Genomic DNA, 19,668 nt, shown 5'->3' with positions numbered 1-19,668 from the left:
AGTTTGTCTGAAAGTACGATGCTTAACCCTTGGGAAGAAGTGAAGTGTAGAAGTGCAATATAAGAAAATCTATCTAGGTAGCAGTATGTCAGAGGATGATCTGAGAGTTAAAAGGTTTCCATAATAATTCAGCCAACAGCAATGTGGTGTTGTGCAAAAACAAAAGAGAAGGGAATTATTTTAAGGTATTCAGAGAGTACATAGGAAAGACATCTGTGGTAAGTACTTAACTTTACTTGGGCTTGATGTGGGTTTTGCTGGAATGCTTTATCTGGTTTTCCTCACTTCATCAGGAAAATTCTCAATAGGAGAGTGAAGAGAGTGATGGGGGGGAAAAAAAACCCTCTTCAGTTTTACATCCTTCCCTCAACACCTTTAATCTTTTTGTCTTAAAAGTTACAGAAGGAATGCTGATTAATTGTTGTTCTTGGCTATTAAGGGAAGGGAAGAAAAAAAATCTGTTTTATTTGCAGCAGAGTAGACTTGATTTGGGTATTGGAAAACACTTTCTCACCACTATAATTGTGGTAACATGATAGGCAAGTTCATTCTGGTGCAGTAATAATATATGGTCTTCTAAAGTCATACTGTATTTCTATGGTTTTGTGAAAGTATGTGTGTTTTGGTTTGGGTTTGTTTTTTAATTAACTTGAATTGGAAGGCCTTGTCAAGGATGATGGTGAATCTTGAACAAGGAGGAGATTTTACTATTGATGTTGCGTTTTGAAAGTTAAGCTAAACAGCTGGAAAAACAACTGTTGTGATTAATCTCATAGTTGAAAAACAATGACTGCCAAAGTTAAAAGAACCTCAACTCCATTTGTTTCTTGACATTTGCATTGCTCTTCAAGTACTAGCTTTTTTGGTTTGCTTTAAGCTTTTTTGGCAGTAGTGTGATTTGTTTAGTGATGTAATCTTTGTTTTTAATTGCAGGTCTGCAATTGAAGAGGGTAAAGGAATTTATAATAACATAAAAAATTTTGTTAGATTTCAACTAAGCACGTAAGTGAAAAGTTGACAATGTGAGAAGATTCTAACTACATTGAGAATGAATCAAAGCGTTATGAAGCAGATGCTGCATAAATTCATGTGAATATTGTAAATTTCACATAGGATGCTGATATGCTATGCTTTTGAATTTTCAGTATTTTGTATCCAGTGGCCGGTTTCATTTTTAAAGAACCAGAAAACAGTGCAATAAACAGACATCTAACTTTGTCACAGTTCTTTTGGTTAAGATGTGAAAAGTCAATAATTGAGAGGATAGAGAGAAACAGCATAGCTACCTTTGAGTCCTTGTTTAAAGGAGAAGTTAGTAGTCATTCCGTCATTAACTAGAACATGTATATCAAATGGAGAAAACCAGGGAAACAAGAGGTTAGTTTCTCTGTAATCCATATACTAGTTTGTGGAATGAGTTAGCTCTGTGAAGCTGACTGACCTTTTCATATAAGGATGCCTATGCTAACTATATCATATGTACGTAAGAGAAAAAGACAAGAGTTCATTAAGACTTAGTTTCAAAAATTTTGTGAGTTTATCTTGTTGAATCTGGATTCAGGAACGTGATTTCCCTCTTTGTCATCTTGTTCATGTACTTTTTTGGAAGCCTTCCTGGCATTTCAGAGTAGCTGAATAAAGTTGCAGAAATTAAAAAACAAAACAAAACACAACAATAAAACACCAAAAACCCCACAAATGCTAAATACAACCCCCCCAACAAAAGCATAAAAATAAATCCCCACCAAAAACCCCCAACACAACAAAACCCAGAAAACACCGACCTCTTAAAATTTGAGTAAAAATTGTAAGAAGTGTCATATACTTTCAGTCTTGACTAGCGTCCTGCATTGGTAGAAGACTAGAAATCTGCTTCTGAAAAATAACCAGGCATAGATATTCTGGAAAAGTGTGCTTGCCTGTTAGCCCTGGGAATGGTGGCCTCAAGTTTTTGACTAATGAATTACCCTTATTTTTTTTCTGTCCCTCTTTGCAGGGAGAGCATAATAGGGGTCCGTAGAGCACTAAATTCAGAATTACAAGCCTTGCTGTCTTGTTGCTTACGGAATCACTTCATCTTGCACTGAAAGCAATTAGTGCATGCTTATTTACAGAGGTTTCTAATACCAAGCTTGCAACCAGCTAAACTGTTTTCAGTCTTTTGCCTAGCCTTCTCATGTTGCTAATAATGAGTGGTGTAAGGTATTTCTAGGGAGCTTGCGTAGTACCTTGCCTTGACTGATTAGTCAAACTAGTGAAAAGGTGCACAGAGTGGTTCTCTTTACATCAAAAGTGTAAAAGCAGTTTGTTTTTCAAAACCGTTTTTAGAAGTGTGACTTCTGGCACAATAGAAATATAGGACCCAGTTCCCCAGTAAAAAATCCATTAGATGAAGGTGAGTGGTAACTCTGAAATGTTATTTTAAATGTTTGGGAGGTTTTTAAGATGCAAATTTGCTGTCTTTTTATTGCCAAAACAACACTATTTCAAATATGGACCGTGTCCGGATGAGTATTCTAAGTGAATTCATGCTCTACCTTTAAAATTGGGCTTATGTCAGTAATGATTCACACTGTCAAAATCTGTATCTACTCTTAAACAGTTGAAGCATTGATTACAAAGCAGTTATCAGTGGATCTTCAGAAATGTTCCATGCTGACAGTTATAAAAATGGATTCTTTCAACAGGAGTATAGCAGCACTGACTTTAATCTCACTGGCTACATTAATGAACTTTCCTAATCCTCTCAATGCCATGCAGATCTTATGGATCAATATTATTATGGATGGACCTCCAGCTCAAAGGTACGTAATTACTTTAAATCCCGTTAGAGGTCTGTAGTCCTTTTCTTTCAGTAAGGAAAATGGTTGCTTATAGAGTAAGCTCTGTGAAGTGTTAAACTTGAGTGAAGTGTTTCTGAAATAGCAAACTACTTTTTAAAATTACAATGTATAGCTCTATGTTCATTCCTTTCAGTTTGGTTTAGTATCTAACAATTACAGAGGCAGCACGGATACCTAAAGGTCCACAGATACGCCCATGAAACTTGCATGCAGGATTCTGGCTTCCCTCTGGATTATTCCTCTGACCTTCTTCACTGCAGATAGATGGTGGAGGGAGACGTGGAAAGGAACTAGCAGTAAATTCCTTAGCTAGGTTGATCATGGTAACAGAAATGGGGAACATAACTAATATTGCAGCTTCCTTTAAAATTAACATCTGGTAATTCTACTACTCTATTTATGGACTGTCAAACTGCAGTGTTAGAATATTGCCTGTTACTAATACATAGAACTTAATTTTCTGAATATACGCTTATTTCAATAAGATGATTCTTAGGCTGTGGAAAGAAGATTAAAATCTTTCTTTCAATTTAGAAAATCTAGTCCTTAAGTTAGAAGCAATAAATTTTTATGATTATAAAAATCTAAAATGTCCTTTTAATTGTAAGTCTTGGGGTGGAGCCTGTGGATAAAGATGTTATTCAGAAGCCTCCAAGAAATTTGAAGGACAGCATTCTGACCAAAAACCTGATTGTTAAAATACTGGTTTCATCAGTAATTATCGTGTGTGGAACACTATTCGTCTTCTGGAGAGAGGTATGACAAAAGCATAAAACTTTAAGCAGTAACAAGCTGATTTAAAAGAAGTCCTTTTTGTACCAGCAGTTGGAATTCAGAATTTGTATTAACTTAGTTGCAAATTTTGTCCATGCTTATTTAAAATTTATTCAGCTAGCAGATTAGAGAAGGAAGATTTTCAAAGTAGTTGTTGAAATGAGGAATACAGTTGTATTCCCCAGCCTATACTTTAACACAGACTTTTCGAGGTCCAAATTTTGTGAAACTTTGTCCAATAGAAAGTAATTGTACAAGTCTTCTAGCTAGACTATTATGAGACAGCCATTTGACTTTCTTTTCCCAACAGAAAAAACCCCTATGTTTGAACTTTTGGTGGTACATCATAGAATTTTTGGTATTCCACGTGCTTGCATACACGTTTGTCAAGAGGCTTCATTTAATCACAGCTTGGAATTACAATTTGTTATTTAAGTTAATATGTGTGTAATTTTTGCTATGTGGTTTATTAAGTCAGCTTTGGGCAAACAGGTTGCTTTTGCTTTCATTTACTAGCTAGTAGAACTTGAATTATTGTAATAACTTTGTTTAGTTGTGGAGGGTTTAAAGCACACTAAAGCCATTTCATTTTCTCTTGTTGGCAGCTAAGAGACAATGTAATAACGCCTCGAGATACAACCATGACTTTCACCTGTTTTGTATTTTTTGATATGTTCAATGCTTTGAGTTCCAGATCTCAGGTAAGTGATTCATATTGTCCATTTACACAGTATTTACACAATCAACAGGGGTTTTTTTTGAGGGACGATCGTGCTGTGTTTGTTTCAAATGTTTTCCTGCAGATTTAGTTCACATTTGCTATTAAGCTTCAGAGTTTCACATATTTATGAGGTAGGATTTCTTAACTTACAGATAAGTGTTAGTTTCCTTAATTTGTTTACGTGATGCAGAGCTGGTAGTAGTGCTTCAGTCCTGACAGGAGCAAGGAAATTTTTATTAAAAGCTTGAAGTGTGATAGTCCTTTGTATTGTTGTGTGCACTTGGTTGTTTTTTTTTCCTGAAAATTCTGTCAGTTCAGCATCCTTGACAGAATCTGAAACTTCTTGAAGGCCTTAAGCTTTTTTATTTTGTAACCCCAAACCCATAATCCAAGGAAAATCTCTTAAACTGTTCTTTCTGTCTATATTTTTGTTTTAAGGAAACAAGTCTGAAATTTTGTGCTAGTTGGGGAAAAGTACATTGCTAATACACATTATTACATTTACTTTAATTTGCAGTCGTTTTTCTGATGTGAATTGTCAGGGTCAACAAAAACATTTCCTTCTAGTGTAGAGGGCACCTTCTAATGCACTGTACTTGCAGAAAAGTAAGTTTAATGTACAAGTCATTGACCATGAAGACAAGATTTGTACTCTGTTTACCAGAGAAAAGATGTAATTAACCTGTTCAGAAACTTGTTCTGGATTACCTAAAAGTTCAATATTTTTCTACATTTTTCTAAAAATCTGGAAGAAAAGAAATTGTAGTTACAAATTTTCTTGATAATTAAGATTACATTTACAGTGTAGTGTGTTGTTTATTTTACAGGCAAAATCTGTGTTTGAGATTGGACTTTGCAGTAACAAAATGTTCTGCTATGCTGTCCTTGGATCTATAATGGGACAGTTATTGGTCATTTACTTTCCTCCACTTCAGAAGGTTTTCCAAACAGAGAGCCTGAGTGTCTTGGGTAAGAACAGCTCCCTCTTCAAAACTGTACATTAAGGATTAATATGTAAATGCATTAGCTTTTGGTTCTATAAGAGCACTTCCTGGCTGTTTGGATACAACAGGAATACAAAGCCTGCTGACCTTTTTTTTTGGGGGGGAAATACCCTTTTAGATATTTTCTTTGAGAATCATGATTTAAATGCATATGGTACACAGCTGATCAGTGCGTTCTTAAATTTCTTAGGTGCTTATGTATATAGGTTTTTAATGAAGTTTTTGATGCAGGCAAAAATTAAGTTTATTGGCATTTTTAAAGCATTAATCTTGCTACTTAGCAAGTTTTTTTCTCTGAATATAAACACTTTATTTAGAAGTCTTGATCCTTTATTAAATCAGCTGCATTGTTGTAGGATAAATAGACACGAGGATTTTAAGAAGCCATAGATACATAATACTGTTGGCCTCATTAAGACCTACGTTTATTACTTTTGTGGTTTTCTGGAGTCAAAGATAAATGAATGTCATGAAATACATGTTTTTAGATAATTGTTTTTATTGTAGTGTCATTTCTGATTATATTAGTATTTTTCAGTGTGAAGTTAATTATGTTGCTTAGCATTCTTTGTTTTCATAGGTGCTAATAAAAATAGGGTTATGAAATACTTTAAAAGTTTGAAATATCATGCCTGTGCTTATGATTTGTGTATAAACTATGCATGTTAGTCTTGTGTTCCTGCAAAAATTGATTCTTGCTTCATTTCTCCTGAATTTACCAAATGATTGGGAGACAATTTGAAAAGTCTTGTAAGTCCTGTTCTTTTGTAATTCTGCCCTCAGCCTTAAATAGCAAATTTTAAAAAGGCTAATTATCTCTTTCCAGATTTACTGTTTCTTCTGGGACTCACTTCCTCTGTGTGCATAGTGACTGAGATCATAAAGAAGTTTGAAAGAAGCAAGGAAAAGATCCAGAAACGTGGAAGTTCTTCTTCGTCAGCTTCGTCTTTTCTTGATGTATGATGCATATTGCATTCTTTTGTTTGCAAACTTAGGGATTGCTGTCTAAAGATGTAGGAGAAAGCAAAACAATATTTGGAGAATAAAGAAATCCTGAGGGCTTTTGACAAGTCTTTTGTTTCACTGGCTAATGATGAACGTTCATGTTTCGAGACTGTTTAGAATTTAACTTCCAGCTGTGGGAGTAACAAATGAAATTATGCAACTTTGGTAACATTTTTCCTCAAACATAAATTTACTTTTGAGATTGAATGGGATTTTGGGGGGGGGTGGGGGTGGGGAGTGGTGTTTAATTTAAAGAAAGATCTAAGTCCAAGTCCCATTTTCTGCACTTAAAAGATATAACTGTATAAAATCCTTCTCTTAGATATAAATATTTTAGTTTGTTTTTATTTAAAACATTGTACTATTTTACTTTTATGGTGGTGGGACTTTGCTACTAATACAAGGATAAAAAAAAAATTCAGAGGCATTCCACTGGGTTTAGAGTCTGTCACAAGAGTGCCATATTCTAGCTACTGTATTTATTTACTATATTCTGCAATGTGTAAGCGGCTCAAGTACCTTGTGCTACAGTTTTTTTGTATCCCAAGTTCTTTTTTTGCACAGGATGTGACCGCTGTCGGATCACTGTTTTTCTTTTTCTGTGATTGAAAAGCCTATACTGCAATTTGAAGTAAATGTTTGCTTTTCTTAAGAGTGTGTTGTCTGTTTGTTTTAAAAGAAACTGGCATTTACACCAGATCAGCATGCTCGTTTTGATACAATTTTAGATACAAGCTTTGTTTCATGTCTTCTAACATATTTACTTTAGCTTATGACTGTTAGATCCCTTGAGTGACTATAAGACCGTACTATTATTGAAATGATTCATAGTGTATTGAATTAGAAAATGATTGCACTTATCCTCTAACGGTAAAAAAACCTCATTCCTCTTTCAGAGAAGCTCGGTTTTCCTTCCTCTTCCTTCTTCCACCCTGATCATAAAAATAAACTTTTTACTGGTAGTGTAACTTAAAATTTTAACTTAGAGAATGACTTTTTTTGTTTAGAAAAGCATTTTAATAGATCAATGTCTTGGTATGTTAAAAGTATTTTTAATATATGATAATATCTGAATGCTCTAATATTCACTAATTGGAAAAGGTGTTCTTCCTCAAAATAGACTTGCAGCTGTTGTCCTCAGTGTCTTTCTCATCAGAGTAAGACGACTCATCCCTCGAGGAAATGCAAGGAACAATCACCTAGGGAATCTTGAAAAGAGGATGTCTAAGATTTCTAGGGGGATTTGGAGACGTATCAGTATCTCTTCTGCTTGAAAGCATGTGGGTACACTTCTTTTCACCCTGTAGCCTGAAAGTGTAGCATTGGTATTGGTTCTGGGCTGTGCTGTAACGCTGGTCATCCTGTCAGTTAATGAGGAATTGAGAACAGGCACTGGGATATTTATGCACTTACCTTTATGGCTTGCTCCGCATGCCATGTTCAAAATCTGGGGAGTTCATGGAAGACAAGGCAGTTTGGAAAGTGCTGTATTTTTCTTCTAAGAGGTTGTTTAATTATTCTCTTCTTTTTTCCGCTGGAGCTTCCCAGACTTGGTCAAGAAGTGGGGCTGCAGACAGGATGTGAGTGCACCATTGACTCTGCTTTACACATGCTGTTCCTCCATTGCTCTGGCTGACCCTGGGCCTGCCTCAGTATTACCTCAGTATTACACGTATTACCTGGACTACCAATGTAATTGCATAAAGGCAAAGACTGCAGCATATGGCCTTTGTCTTTTCCTGCAGGATTTTATGTGAACCACTGAGCTAGTAGGGCCTGAGCAAGATGACCTCTTACAGAAATGTTCTCATGTCTTCAAGGAAAAGTTTATTTCCAGCAGTTCTGCCTTTCAGAAGTTGAACAGATTTGTCAGTGTTCCTTCTGCTGAACTATTACCATCTTTGGCAAGTGGGGCTGTAGTTGTTCAGTGTTGTTGTAGTGTGTTCAGTACTTCAATATAATTTCAGAACACAAAAGTGTTTTATTAAATAAAATCCTTAGTATTCTTCAGTAAAGACAGAGCAAAAACTGACAATGTGTGCTGATGAAGAATCTCTTGAATGCACTTGGGTTTTGAGAAAGTACAGCAACTATACCCTTCACATAGTAAGTCTTAACCTGTTGTTGATATTGTTCCATGGGATTTGACTGCTTTGTGCTCTGCACTTGGTCTCAGAGTCCCAGAAATCCAGATAAGTACAGAAGTGCAGATGAATGCCAATTTGTTGTCTTTAACTTGGAAGTGTTACTGTCTAGTCTTTAAACAAATTTTATGAAGTACCCCTTTCCCAGTATGTCTCTTTCTGAATAAGATATGTCAGTCTGGACAAGAAATAAAATTTCAGTCTCTTAAGAACAATTTTGCCACCTTGCAGAGTGAACTTAAATTGCGTGCAGTTCTTTTTAAATATGCCAAACTAAGTTTTGCTGTGTTTTCCAATGGAAGATGAAACACTAAGTAATTAATCTAGCTCAATCTCATTATTTATAAAAAAATGCTTGGACTGAATTCTATTGACCTTTTTTTGGCTCCATTCTTAATCATTACCGCCTAACAGCAAATTTGAGAGGTTTTTCTCCAGAGCAATTGAATCAATAGTGGGATCTTTCCACAAAAATCAAGAGGCATTTCATGTGGGGTGAAAATAGATGGCAACCAAGGAATTTAGTTGTTCTTCCTAAAGCATGGAATAAAGAACTTCGCAGTTTTAATAAGTAAAGGCCCTTTATTTTTTATTTTTCCTACAAAGATTGAAAACCTATGACTCAAAGTAAATCAAGTGTTCTGGTTTTCAATTTTGCATATTAACCCTAGAATCAATAATTATTTTCTCCTCCATACAGGATTGGTGTTTGCAATGAAGTGTACTTCATTTTATCAGCACCAAGCAACAGTTGAATTCTGCATTGAGAGCACATTTCCAGTAGAGTAATTCTTAGTCACTGAGTCAGCACTCCCAAAGGTATTCTTAAAATGCCATGTGATCCTAGAATCAAGGAATCTTTGGGTCGAAAGGGACCTTTTAAGGTCATCTAGTCCAGCCCCCCCTGCAATGAGCAGGGATGTCTTCAACTTGAGTAGGTTGCTTAGAGCCCCGTCCAACCTTACCTTGAATGTTTCCAGGGTTTTGGGACATCTACCCCCTCTCTGGGCAGCCTGTGCCAGTGTTTCACCACCCTCATTGTGAAAAATTTCTCCCTTATATGTAGTCTAAATGTGCCCTCTTAGTTTAAAACCATTACCCCTTGTCCTATTGCTACAGGCCCTGCTAAAAGGTCTGTCCCCATCTTTCTTACAAGCCCCTGCAGTAAGGTCTCTCCAGAGCCTTCTCTTCTCCAGGCTGAACAACCCCATGTCTCTCAGCCTGTCCTCATAAGAGAGGTGTTCCATCCCTCTGATCATTTTTGTGGCCCTCCTCTGGACCTGCCCCAACAGGTCTTTCCTGTGCTGAGGGCTCCAGAGCTAGATGCCAGACTCCAGGTGGGGTCTCAGCAGAGCAGAGGGGCAGAATCACCTCCCTTGACCTGCTGGCCACACTTCTTTTGATGCAGCCCAGGATACAGTTGGCCTTTGGGCTGTGAGAACACATTGCCAGCCCATGTCCAGCTTTTCATCCTCAAGACCTTTGTGACAGGGCTGCTCTTGATCCTTTCATCCCCCAACCTGTATTGATGCCAGGGTTTGCCCCAGCCCAGGTGCAGGACCCTGCACTTGGCCTTGTTGAACCTCATGAGGTTCACACAGGCCCATTCCTTGAGCTTGTCCAGGTCCCTCTGGATGGCATCTTGTCCCTCAGGTGTGTCAACCGTACCACTCAGCTTGATGTAATCTGCGAAGTTGCTGAGGGTGTGCTCGATCCCATTGTCTATATCATTGGTGAAGATATTAAACAGTACTTGTTCCAGTACTGATCATAGGAGCATTTTTTATCTGCAAGTGGAATATTTGAGTTTATTGCAGTCTTCCAAACTATCTCACTGAAGGTACTGTTTCTCAGCAAGTCTCAAAAATTTATATTCTCCAGCAGTTTTCCAATATGGGATTCAGAGTAAATTAAGACCTCTCTCCTCACAGCACTAACAAAGTGGAATCAAAGATGCCTGTGTTTTTATATTTAAGACTTTAAATGTGACCATTTCTGATGATTAAAAGCCATAAGGAACTGCAAGCTTGGTAAAATGAAACGTGGGATCATAATGGATCAGAAGGTGATTAAGGATTTAACTTTTACTAAAATCAAGAACTTTAACCCCTTTCAACTTTATTTAAAGTAATCTAATGGAAATGTGACTTTGTAGACTGCTGCAAATAGTCATCTGTTTAGAAATAGATTGTGAAGGTCCAGTAACTTGCTGTATGGTTCAGCGTAGGTGCCATCTGCTGGTAGTTTAGTAAGTAGCAGTTCTCATACTGGAAAAAAACGTAAATTATTACAGACCGTATAGTTTTCTCATGAATGTAAAAGATGTTATAAATCTATTATTTTCTCATTGAAGATATGATGGCAGCATCAGGACTCAGCTGTATGATATCAGAGATCCTTCCTGTAAGTCACAAGATCTAGTAAGTTACTTCCATGTGGATAGCTGTCAGGGGGACATAAGCAGGGCTGGAAACTGAGCACACGATGCATGAATCAAGCTTGAATTCTGGTAAGTAATGTGCAAAACCTTAATGATTAAAGGTGGAAAGCATGATTTTTGTGAATGTAAGAAAAAGTATATGGATTCTTGAGGAGAAAAAACAGAAATGTAGTAATTAGATTTCACATGTGGAAGACACTGGAAAACAAAAAGTTTTGTAAGAAAAGCATTTATGTAAATTGGACTAATTTTGCTGGAAAGTTAGCTAATACAAAGTACTGAGAAATACTGATGATGCAGGATTCTTTTTCAATTGTTTTTCAGTATTACTATTTTGATATCAAGGGTTTGTGAAGTAACTTAGTGTACATGGGGGCAAGTTAAACAGGTCTGTAATTTTAGTATACCCATTAGAGAAAGAGGGTTAACTCAAATGACAACAGTTTGCTAACAACAGAAGCTTGTACATAGTTACTCTGAATTTGCAAACCTGGGGAAACTTGATACCACGTGATAGCTTTGTGTGTGCATGTAAGCACTGAACTCTTAGGGGGGGAATAGAAGCTGGTTTCTCCCGCAGTATAGTTCAGTACCTGTAATACTGCAAGCACAAATTAGTCATCACTGAGTAAAGCTAGCTCTCCCTGAAAGTACAAACCCTCTACCTATAAAGACTGATTCTACAATATTTTTAGATGTGTGAACTTCCATTTTAATCTGTTCTCTAAGATTGTGATCACCGTGTTCTTCAAACACAAACTTAAAAATCAGATTTTTTTGAAATTAGAAGTGTTCAGGGAGCTAGAGTGATAGCCAACTGTAAGTGCTTAGGAAAAGAATTCCTCTAAAACACCCCAACTCTAAAATGCTGAACAACTTTGCTTTCATTTTCAATTAGACCGATACCTTTAAAGAAAAGTAAAACACCACAACTCTTATACAGCACCTCTTCTATAAGAGTGTTAGTTACAAAAAAAGTAAATTAAAAAATTCCCTGAAGCAAGAATTGGTGGTAAAGATTGAATCAGGAACTTGCATGAAAACAGCTGAGCAAATTCCAATACAGCCACATATTTTAATAATAGTTTCTTCCATCTGCAGGGCAAAGTTATTCCAGGAATAATGCTTTCAGTCATCCACTCCAAGTGATGCAAATCTATTAACGTTACATAAATGCTGAGTTTCTGGTATAGCACCTCTGGTCTTTTTTTTCTTACTAGATGCTTTCTTCTTTTTGCAGGACTCAGATTTGGTCTTGGTCATCTTCTGAAAGAAGTCTGGAGATACAGTTGACTCCACTGTGTTTAACAAAGCCTGATAAAGCCGAGTCATTTTTGGAGATAAACTGAACAGATTTTCCACTGAAGGTGTTGATTTAAGTTCTTGATACAGTCTGTGCACAAGAGTCCCACTGTAAAGCCTGCTCAAAGGAAGGAGAGAATTCTCATTTAGAACCTCACCTCAGCAGGACAGGTACAGAAACATGCTGCTTAATGGATTACAGATCTTAACTACATATAGTATCCAACAGTGGCCTCCTGAGGGATACCTATTTGGTATTTTTCTCCATATTGGTATCTTTAAAGAAGGGAGTTCAAATATAGTAAAATTGGCCAGCAGCATCTGACACAAAATAAAACAGCATGTGAACACATGCCATCAGGGGCTTGTGTGGAAAGCAGATCTCTGAAACATCCTTACCTACTTAGGTCTGGCTCAGAGAGAGGAGTGCAAAGTAGCTGGTTGAGATACAATCCCATCTGAAGGCAGCACTGCCACTGGCAAAAACTGTGTGCAGCATCTAAATCAAAGTCTTTATTTTGCAATTTCTTTTCTTTCCATTTTAGAAATTCGTTATATACAATACTGTCATCTTCAGCACATAAAACTGCAGGATCTAGGTTATAAATAAAAAATGTCATGCAAGTTAAGTGTTCTGTTCTGAACTGTACGAAAGGTATCTGCAATGTATAGTGTCTTCAAACCAGTTCCATTTCAGGAAGCATTAGTAATGTTCTCAAATGTCTCAAACTGAACTTTAAGACATAAAATTGAGTAAAAATTCAAGTATGACTATCCATAAGAATCTGAAACAAGGAATTCTATTTGTTAGGTAACTTGCTATGCTGTTCTGTGAGTGGATCAATTCCAAAGATTTCCATCTCACTCCTACCCACTTGGGAAGCTGGCAGCAACCACATTAGTCCAGTTTCTATAAATTAGAATCTAAGAAACCTGTATAATGTTTCTTTTTTATTCTTTTAGAAGCGTAGTATTTGCCATCCAATGAAGGATCCTAGAGGAAATGCCACCATAACTCTATGAGGTATAAATATTACTGAAACAATTTCTGTGATAATTTAGTATTTTTAAATTCTCACAATGCACAGGCAGATAAACAGTGCCTGTGCAACTCAGCATTTTTAAGTACAGATGAGTTTAGGAAAAACTCATAAGAAAAAAAAATCTGAATGCATCAATACTAGTTATTTTCTTTTGATGCACGAGTATGTTGAGCTTATTTTTTGGTAACTTTTATATCTAAATGAATCTTTCAGTCCTAAAGAAAGCATTTATAAATGCAAATTAATGTTTTGCACGATGGCAAAGCACTGTTTTACCTGTATAAAATGTTAAATTGATGGCTAGCACTTTCTCTGCTCTGTATCAATGCAAAGAATGTGACATTCATCTGAATTTGGACAACTCACCATAACTGAAGAAAAATGAATTATAGTATAGATTTTCATAGCAGCTGAACATCTAAAATTGTATTCTTTGGGGACATACCTGGATCATTTGTTATCCTCTGCAGTTCTCCAGATACTATCATTAGAAGTAAAGCCTTCAAGTGATGCAATTTAACTTTTGGTTCTGAACAACGTATCCAGTAACACGTTACAGCAACAGGGAGTTGTAAGTGACTCGGAATAGATTCTAGGAAACTCATTTTCACTCCTAGAGTCTCCAGCAAAAGCATCTGACGGCATGACACAGGCACCTGAAAATAAATTTAAAAATCGGAGTGGAAAAATAAAGGTAAGAGACTTTATTTGCTGTGAGCAATTTCCAAACGGCAAATAAGCTTGTGTTTAAACTAGCTAGTCCTTCATGGTTTTGATAAAAAATTACTTAAATTTCACAGATACTCCAACCAGGAAGTATTTTTTTAAATACTACTTAAGCTTTAAAAACTACGCAGTTAAATGTTGGGTAGAAGGATAAAAGTAATTTTTTTACTGTTGCCTGAAGCTAGATTTTAAGAGGTTTCAGTCGTTTTCTGATAGGTCACTTAATTTAAACTCCTATATGAAAGTTAACTTGCTTGGAAAATCCTGTAATGATAATGCATTAAAATTACTTTGGTATGGCATATGTATATTAAAGACTTAATTTTGTGCCTCTTAAAAGACACCCTTGCTCTGCGAGATAAAATAGCTGTGTCTCTTCTCCATATGTTGAAAACATGCTTACCTGTAATCACAATAAAATCTTAACTGTGAAGCTTGCATTTTTCGCCTGCAACATATTAAATTCCTAGCACATGTTCCCTCTTTGTTGTGCTATTTAACTTCTAAAATGTGGTGTTATAAACTTCGTAACTTCATGCATGCAGCAGAATCGCAGCAGGCTGTTCAACTGTAATTAAGTGTGCTTTGTGAACCTTGATTAGGATGCTTTTGCCTGTCTATTAGGCAGACATCCCCACAGCAGAAGACAAAGTGAAAGCAGTTTTGCCTAGAGCACTTTAAATGCAGGGTAACCTTTCTTCTAACCTTCTGTTGAACCGATAATTCCCATATATTTAGTAAGGAGAGCTATTGTAATAGCAGAAACTCAAATTCATTAAACAGCATACATACCAAGACCAAATTAAGGTGTCATTAACGTTTCTTAAAATCAAAAACCATGACTTTTCAAACTCTTAAGTGTTTGCATATTGCTTTTTTAAAAGGCCTGTAACAATAACCTGTGTAAAATAACCTGTATGTAGGCCTTTGGATCCATAGCCATCTGTAGCATTTCATGGTCATAGTAGTGATAAACTTAGTTCTTACATGAAATAGCCACCAACAAGTGGCACAGCACATGGATATGTTAACAGTTGATCTGAATGCCAGAATGGATAGTGCATGTGGCTTAAATATACAATATTAAAAGGCACAGATTGTATTTCCTGATGTTTCAGAAATTACTGCATACAAAACCTTGGTTATGCAACTTCGGGAATAGGAAGTTATTTTCCATTCACAGCAAGAGTTACAGTCTTAATCATTAGAATTTATACATACAGAATTGCTAATGATGACTGGAACTAACCTACTACAACTTCCCTTTGCTTACAAGCTGTTTTTCAGGTGCTGTTCTGTCTGGCAAGCAGCCCGGGGTCCATGTTAGCAGGATGCATACTTGTGGCAGGTAAAACTGCTGGGCCTAGCTGTAAGATTCATACACGAAATTGAAACAATGGTGATTTTTAGTAAAAAAGCATGGGTCAGATTTTGTTTCAGAACATTGCTCTGAAACATCCATAGCTTGATCAAATATAAATTTTGTAGTATGAAATTGCACTTTTCTAAATTTCATGAAACAGAGCTCCTTCCTATAATTATAAAAGCAGGTATTAGTGTAACAGAATACACAGGACAAAAGAAGGGCATAGTATAGAAAATTTAGGCAATAGTACATATACACTGAACCAGCTTTTCATATGATTTGTCTTGGTACACTTGGGGTGGGCAGGAAAGGAAGGGAAGAAGATAAAAGCAATCTAGGTAGCTTCTCAAGTATCACAGACCAAGCTCAGAGCCCTGTAAGTACCTCTGCATTTAGTTAGTTACTGAGGTGGCTTAGTTCAGGCATGACATTTAGCGACCGGGTGGCAAATGTGAGTCCAGACTATTTTTTGTCACTCGTGAAACACTGTCAAGTGTGATGTTGTGACAACCATTTACCTCCATTAACTTGTCCAAAGGAAAATGATCATCACAAAAATCTGTGGGTAGGCTTGCTGCTTGAACAAATGTTTTTTTAAGTGTCTTTTGGAGTCTGTCAAATTCACATACAGCTGGCAGCTCGTTGGTCTGCTTCCTTGGAGAAGCAGCTTCAGTATTTTGAGATACTTTCAGAAGCAGTCCATAGATAACTTGTCGAATGGGCAAAGCTGTGCTATGTGCGCTAGGTCTCTGCATGTTCTCCACCTGAACGTGGAGGAAGGTACTTCTTAGAATGAGGGCATCGCTGATGAATGGGGCCAGCTTACCTTCTGCCAAAGCATCAAGTACCCACTGTGGTAAATCCGCTTTCCTGGCAGCCTCACATTCGTACTTTCCGTTCTGAAAAAAGTCCTCAAGATTCACGTCAGACGGAGTATAATCCTCCATTGAAGTGCACAGAAGCTCCCTTACTTCTTCTCTCTGGTGTTTCTTAAGGTATTTCAGCACACTGTCGACAGCCTCGGTGGGCTCAGCAAACTGCGACAGCCAGTTCAGGAGCCCCTGAAGGCGGGCGTGCTTCCCCCCCTTCCCCGCCGCCCACCCCCTGGGCCTGGGCCAGCGCACCTTGCTGAAGAATCCCTCGAGAGCGGCCAGATCAATGTAATCGTTCCCATTCATGACGGCAAAGAGCGGGAGCAGGCTTTTCTTCAGGTCGCCCAAGTGCCTGCAGAACCTCTCCACGGAGAAGCAGCGAGCGGGCACGTAGCAGCCCTGCGGCCCCTCTCCCGCGCACACGGCCTGCCACTGGAAGTGGGTCAGGGGGCAGTAGCCGCCCGCCAGGTCGAAGATGCAGAAGTCGCTATCGAGGGAGACGACGGGGCAGCCCCAGCGGTTGGCCAGCCCGGCGATCTCCCGGTCGGCCTCGGCGAAGCACTGCACGAAGGGGACGCCGAGCCGGCCCAGCGCCTGCACGAAGGCCTCGCGAGTCAGCAGCGGCACCAGGCAGCCGCCGTCGCCGCGGGAGAGGCCGTGGGCCGCCCGCAGCCGCTCCGCGGCGCGGCCCCGCAGCGTGGGCAGCTTTCTGTCGTCAGCGCCGCGCCCGCCGTCCAGCACCACGAAGGGGGCGACGCGGCAGGCCCGCAGGCTGCTGAAAAAATCGCGCACGGCCGCCGCGAAGGGGCCGTAGTCGCCGCCGCGGCGGAAGTCGACGGCGGAGGCGAAGCACAGCCGGTGGTAAAGGCTGCTCCCGTCGATGACCAGCTTGGTGTCCCTCACCCGCAGCTCGGTGAAGAACGCCCCGCGCTCCTCCACGAAGCCAGTCAGCCCCTGGACGCCCATGGCTCCGGCCGCTCGCCGCGAACGGCGCCACGCCGCCGGAAGTCGTGCTAGGAGTGACGAGGCGCAGTCCTCCAATCAGTTCTTCCCGCCTACTGGCTCTCAGTACGCGTGCGCGGCGTCTCCTAGCGACGGAACCGCAAAGACGGGCCTGGCGGAGCGGTCAGGGCGGGGCTTTTCTCTGCGCAGCCCGGTTTGTGCCCCCGAAGGCGGGCGAGGTAGGAGGCTGTGGCCGCTTCCTCTTTTGCCTTGGGCTGGCAGCGCCCTGTCTCAGGCCGTCCCGAGGGGAGTCGGAGGACCCTGAGGGACAGTGGTCCCCGCCGTCAGGCGGCCCTGGCGGCCATACGGGGCCGGGCGCTGGAGGTTGAGGAGGTTGCGTACCTACCGGCGAGTCCAGAGGGGTCCCGGGGAGCACCGCCTTCCTCGGAGGGTGAGGATGGAGGCATGCCGCCTTCGCCCCTCTGTGGGAGGGTAGCTGGGCGGGGAAGCGGGGGCACTTCATACCTCTGTGTCTGTGCCCCCAGGCCCTCGGAGCGTGAATTTTGAGTCTTACGCGGTCTGTTAATAAGATAATAACATCTCTGAGGTTATCCTAGGGGATCGCGGCTTCCTGAATGTGAGTCAGGGAGATATTAATTAGCCTCTTTGATAGTCGAGTGCATTTGACTTTGTTTTACCATCACCCGCAAGCTCCTTTGCCACTCACGCTACTCGTAAAGTCTTGGTTCGTTATCCTTTCTCTGGGAGCAGTAAAAACTCATCCAGCAGAGATGATGTTACTTTAGACTTGGCTAGGTTTATAAAGATGTTGCAGAAAATAACAATGGAGGCAGTATTCAGGAGTTTGTTGTTTTTTTAAATTAAGGAAAAAAACAGCAATATTTTTTTTTTTTTTTCATTTTTCAAAAAGTTTAAAGGATCAGGCCAGTCATTGACAGGAAACGATTCAAGGTGGTAAATACTGAGGATGTTTAGCGTTCAAATTTGAAAAATTTAAAAACTCTGGAATTTGTACTGAAGGGGGGGGGGTGAGTGGCCAATGTTGATGTAGCACAGGGGTTCTTAAGGAATAGAAAGAAAACCTGATAGAATTGGAAAATGGCCTCGACTGGCAAAGAAGGATTTATCTTGGAGACAGAAAATGTCAGTATGTTAGCTGTTGCTAAAGAAACCTGAAGGTTATGTAAAGGAAATTAAAATCATTATCTATCTTATATACGTGAAGGAAGGTCAGGGGAAGAAGTGGAGGTGCTGTGTGCTTAGGAAGTGTAAGTAAAACTGTGAAACCCTAAACAACTTCACTTTAGCTTCCAAGAAAAAAGAGGAAGGATATTTAACTCTAGCCATGGAAGAAGAAAAAGTTAAAAAAGTGATCCAGACAATGTAATTGCATTAGTTTGGCATCAGCAGTCTGCCAGGCTCTGGAATGGGGCTCAAGGGGATGAACAAAATTAAGAACATAAACTGTTTACCAGAGTGTTACTGGATAGGGTATACTGGGATTTTTGAGGAAAAGGGAGCTGGAGAGTTGATTTCTTTCAGTTACCTCTAGTTGTTCTGAACGTCAATGAAGCAATTGATGTACTGCTGCTTGGGGATGCCTGCTCAGTGGGAGAAGATGGACACCGGTAAAAAATACAAGGAAGTTTGGGCTAAAGATTTGAATGAGGTAGGAGAGGCTGCCAGTTAGTATACTTCTTGAAGAATCAGTCAGTCTTGCGGTTGAGCCAGGCTCTAGAGTCTGTTGACTCATGCAGGGTATTTCTTTCAAATGCAGTGGCTCAGAAATCCATCTTTTCTGTACCATTAAAATGTGCCTGTGACACCACAATGGCAGTCACTGGCCCCTGCCTTGTAACGCTATTCAGCAGTAGATATCAAAGCATTTCACAAAGTTATATGATAGTTATTACTATTATTATATAGAGAGAGAAATTGAGGCATAGAAAGTCACAGGTGACAGGAAGGTTGAAAATAAAGCACAACAATTAGACTCAATGGATTACTTGATCTCAAAAGTGTGGTATGGTGGTGTAAAGGACTGTGATATATTCCCAGGGCCCAAGTAAGTATGAAAATTTGAGGATGAGCAGTGTTAAATGACTCTTCCCCAGGAAAAAAATAATAGATAGCTCAGCAGTTTGTGTAAGTGTAGTTATTTCTAAAGGTTATGTATTTCAAAGCAATTCTATTTTGAATTTATGAAGGCATCCATAAAATAGCAACTTCCTAGGGAAATAGAATAGTAACTGAAAAATATGTAAACTTCCCAGAACTGTCAATGTAATATTTTATGGAATTCACCTTCCTGCCCTCCTTTCCCTCACACCTTAACATGATCCATTTATGCTTCTTCAGACAGATTTGGAGTTACAGAAGTGGTGATTTTCTAGCTGACATTCTTTGCTTAGCATTTGCATTTTAAAATTTTTGTCGCTGTTACTATCTGAAAGAGAATACAGAAA

At 39.2% G+C, this 19,668-nt stretch overlaps 2 protein-coding genes across 2 annotated transcripts in view; one reads left to right on the top strand and one right to left on the bottom strand.

The window, feature by feature from the left end:
- ATP2C1 (ATPase secretory pathway Ca2+ transporting 1) overlaps nt 1-6,305 on the top strand; it is a gene marked incomplete at both ends in the record, with an annotated part of 67,672 nt that extends 61,367 nt beyond the window's left edge. The window contains 6 exons of the mRNA XM_082014701.1: nt 934-1,002; nt 2,688-2,804; nt 3,452-3,599; nt 4,223-4,318; nt 5,166-5,307; nt 6,169-6,305. Coding sequence (XP_081870827.1) covers nt 934-1,002; nt 2,688-2,804; nt 3,452-3,599; nt 4,223-4,318; nt 5,166-5,307; nt 6,169-6,305 — 709 coding nt within the window. The remainder of the gene's footprint in view (nt 1-933; nt 1,003-2,687; nt 2,805-3,451; nt 3,600-4,222; nt 4,319-5,165; nt 5,308-6,168) is intronic.
- A 5,754-nt stretch (nt 6,306-12,059) lies between these two features.
- On the bottom strand, nt 12,060-17,206 carry ASTE1 (asteroid homolog 1; the record flags this gene model as incomplete). The annotated part of the gene is made up of 4 exons (XM_082015216.1): nt 12,060-12,351; nt 12,633-12,828; nt 13,722-13,932; nt 15,887-17,206. 4 exons carry the CDS (start codon nt 17,204-17,206, stop codon nt 12,060-12,062), a joined length of 2,019 nt encoding a protein of 672 aa, XP_081871342.1.
- Between the last annotated feature and the right edge of the window lie 2,462 nt (nt 17,207-19,668).

The sequence above is a fragment of the Phaethon aethereus genome (genome assembly GCF_964289735.1).
Source record: "Phaethon aethereus genome assembly, chromosome: 2".
NCBI lineage: Eukaryota > Metazoa > Chordata > Aves > Phaethontiformes > Phaethontidae > Phaethon > Phaethon aethereus.
Note: the sequence above shows the minus strand (reverse complement) of the source record. Positions and strands in the feature narration are given on the sequence as shown.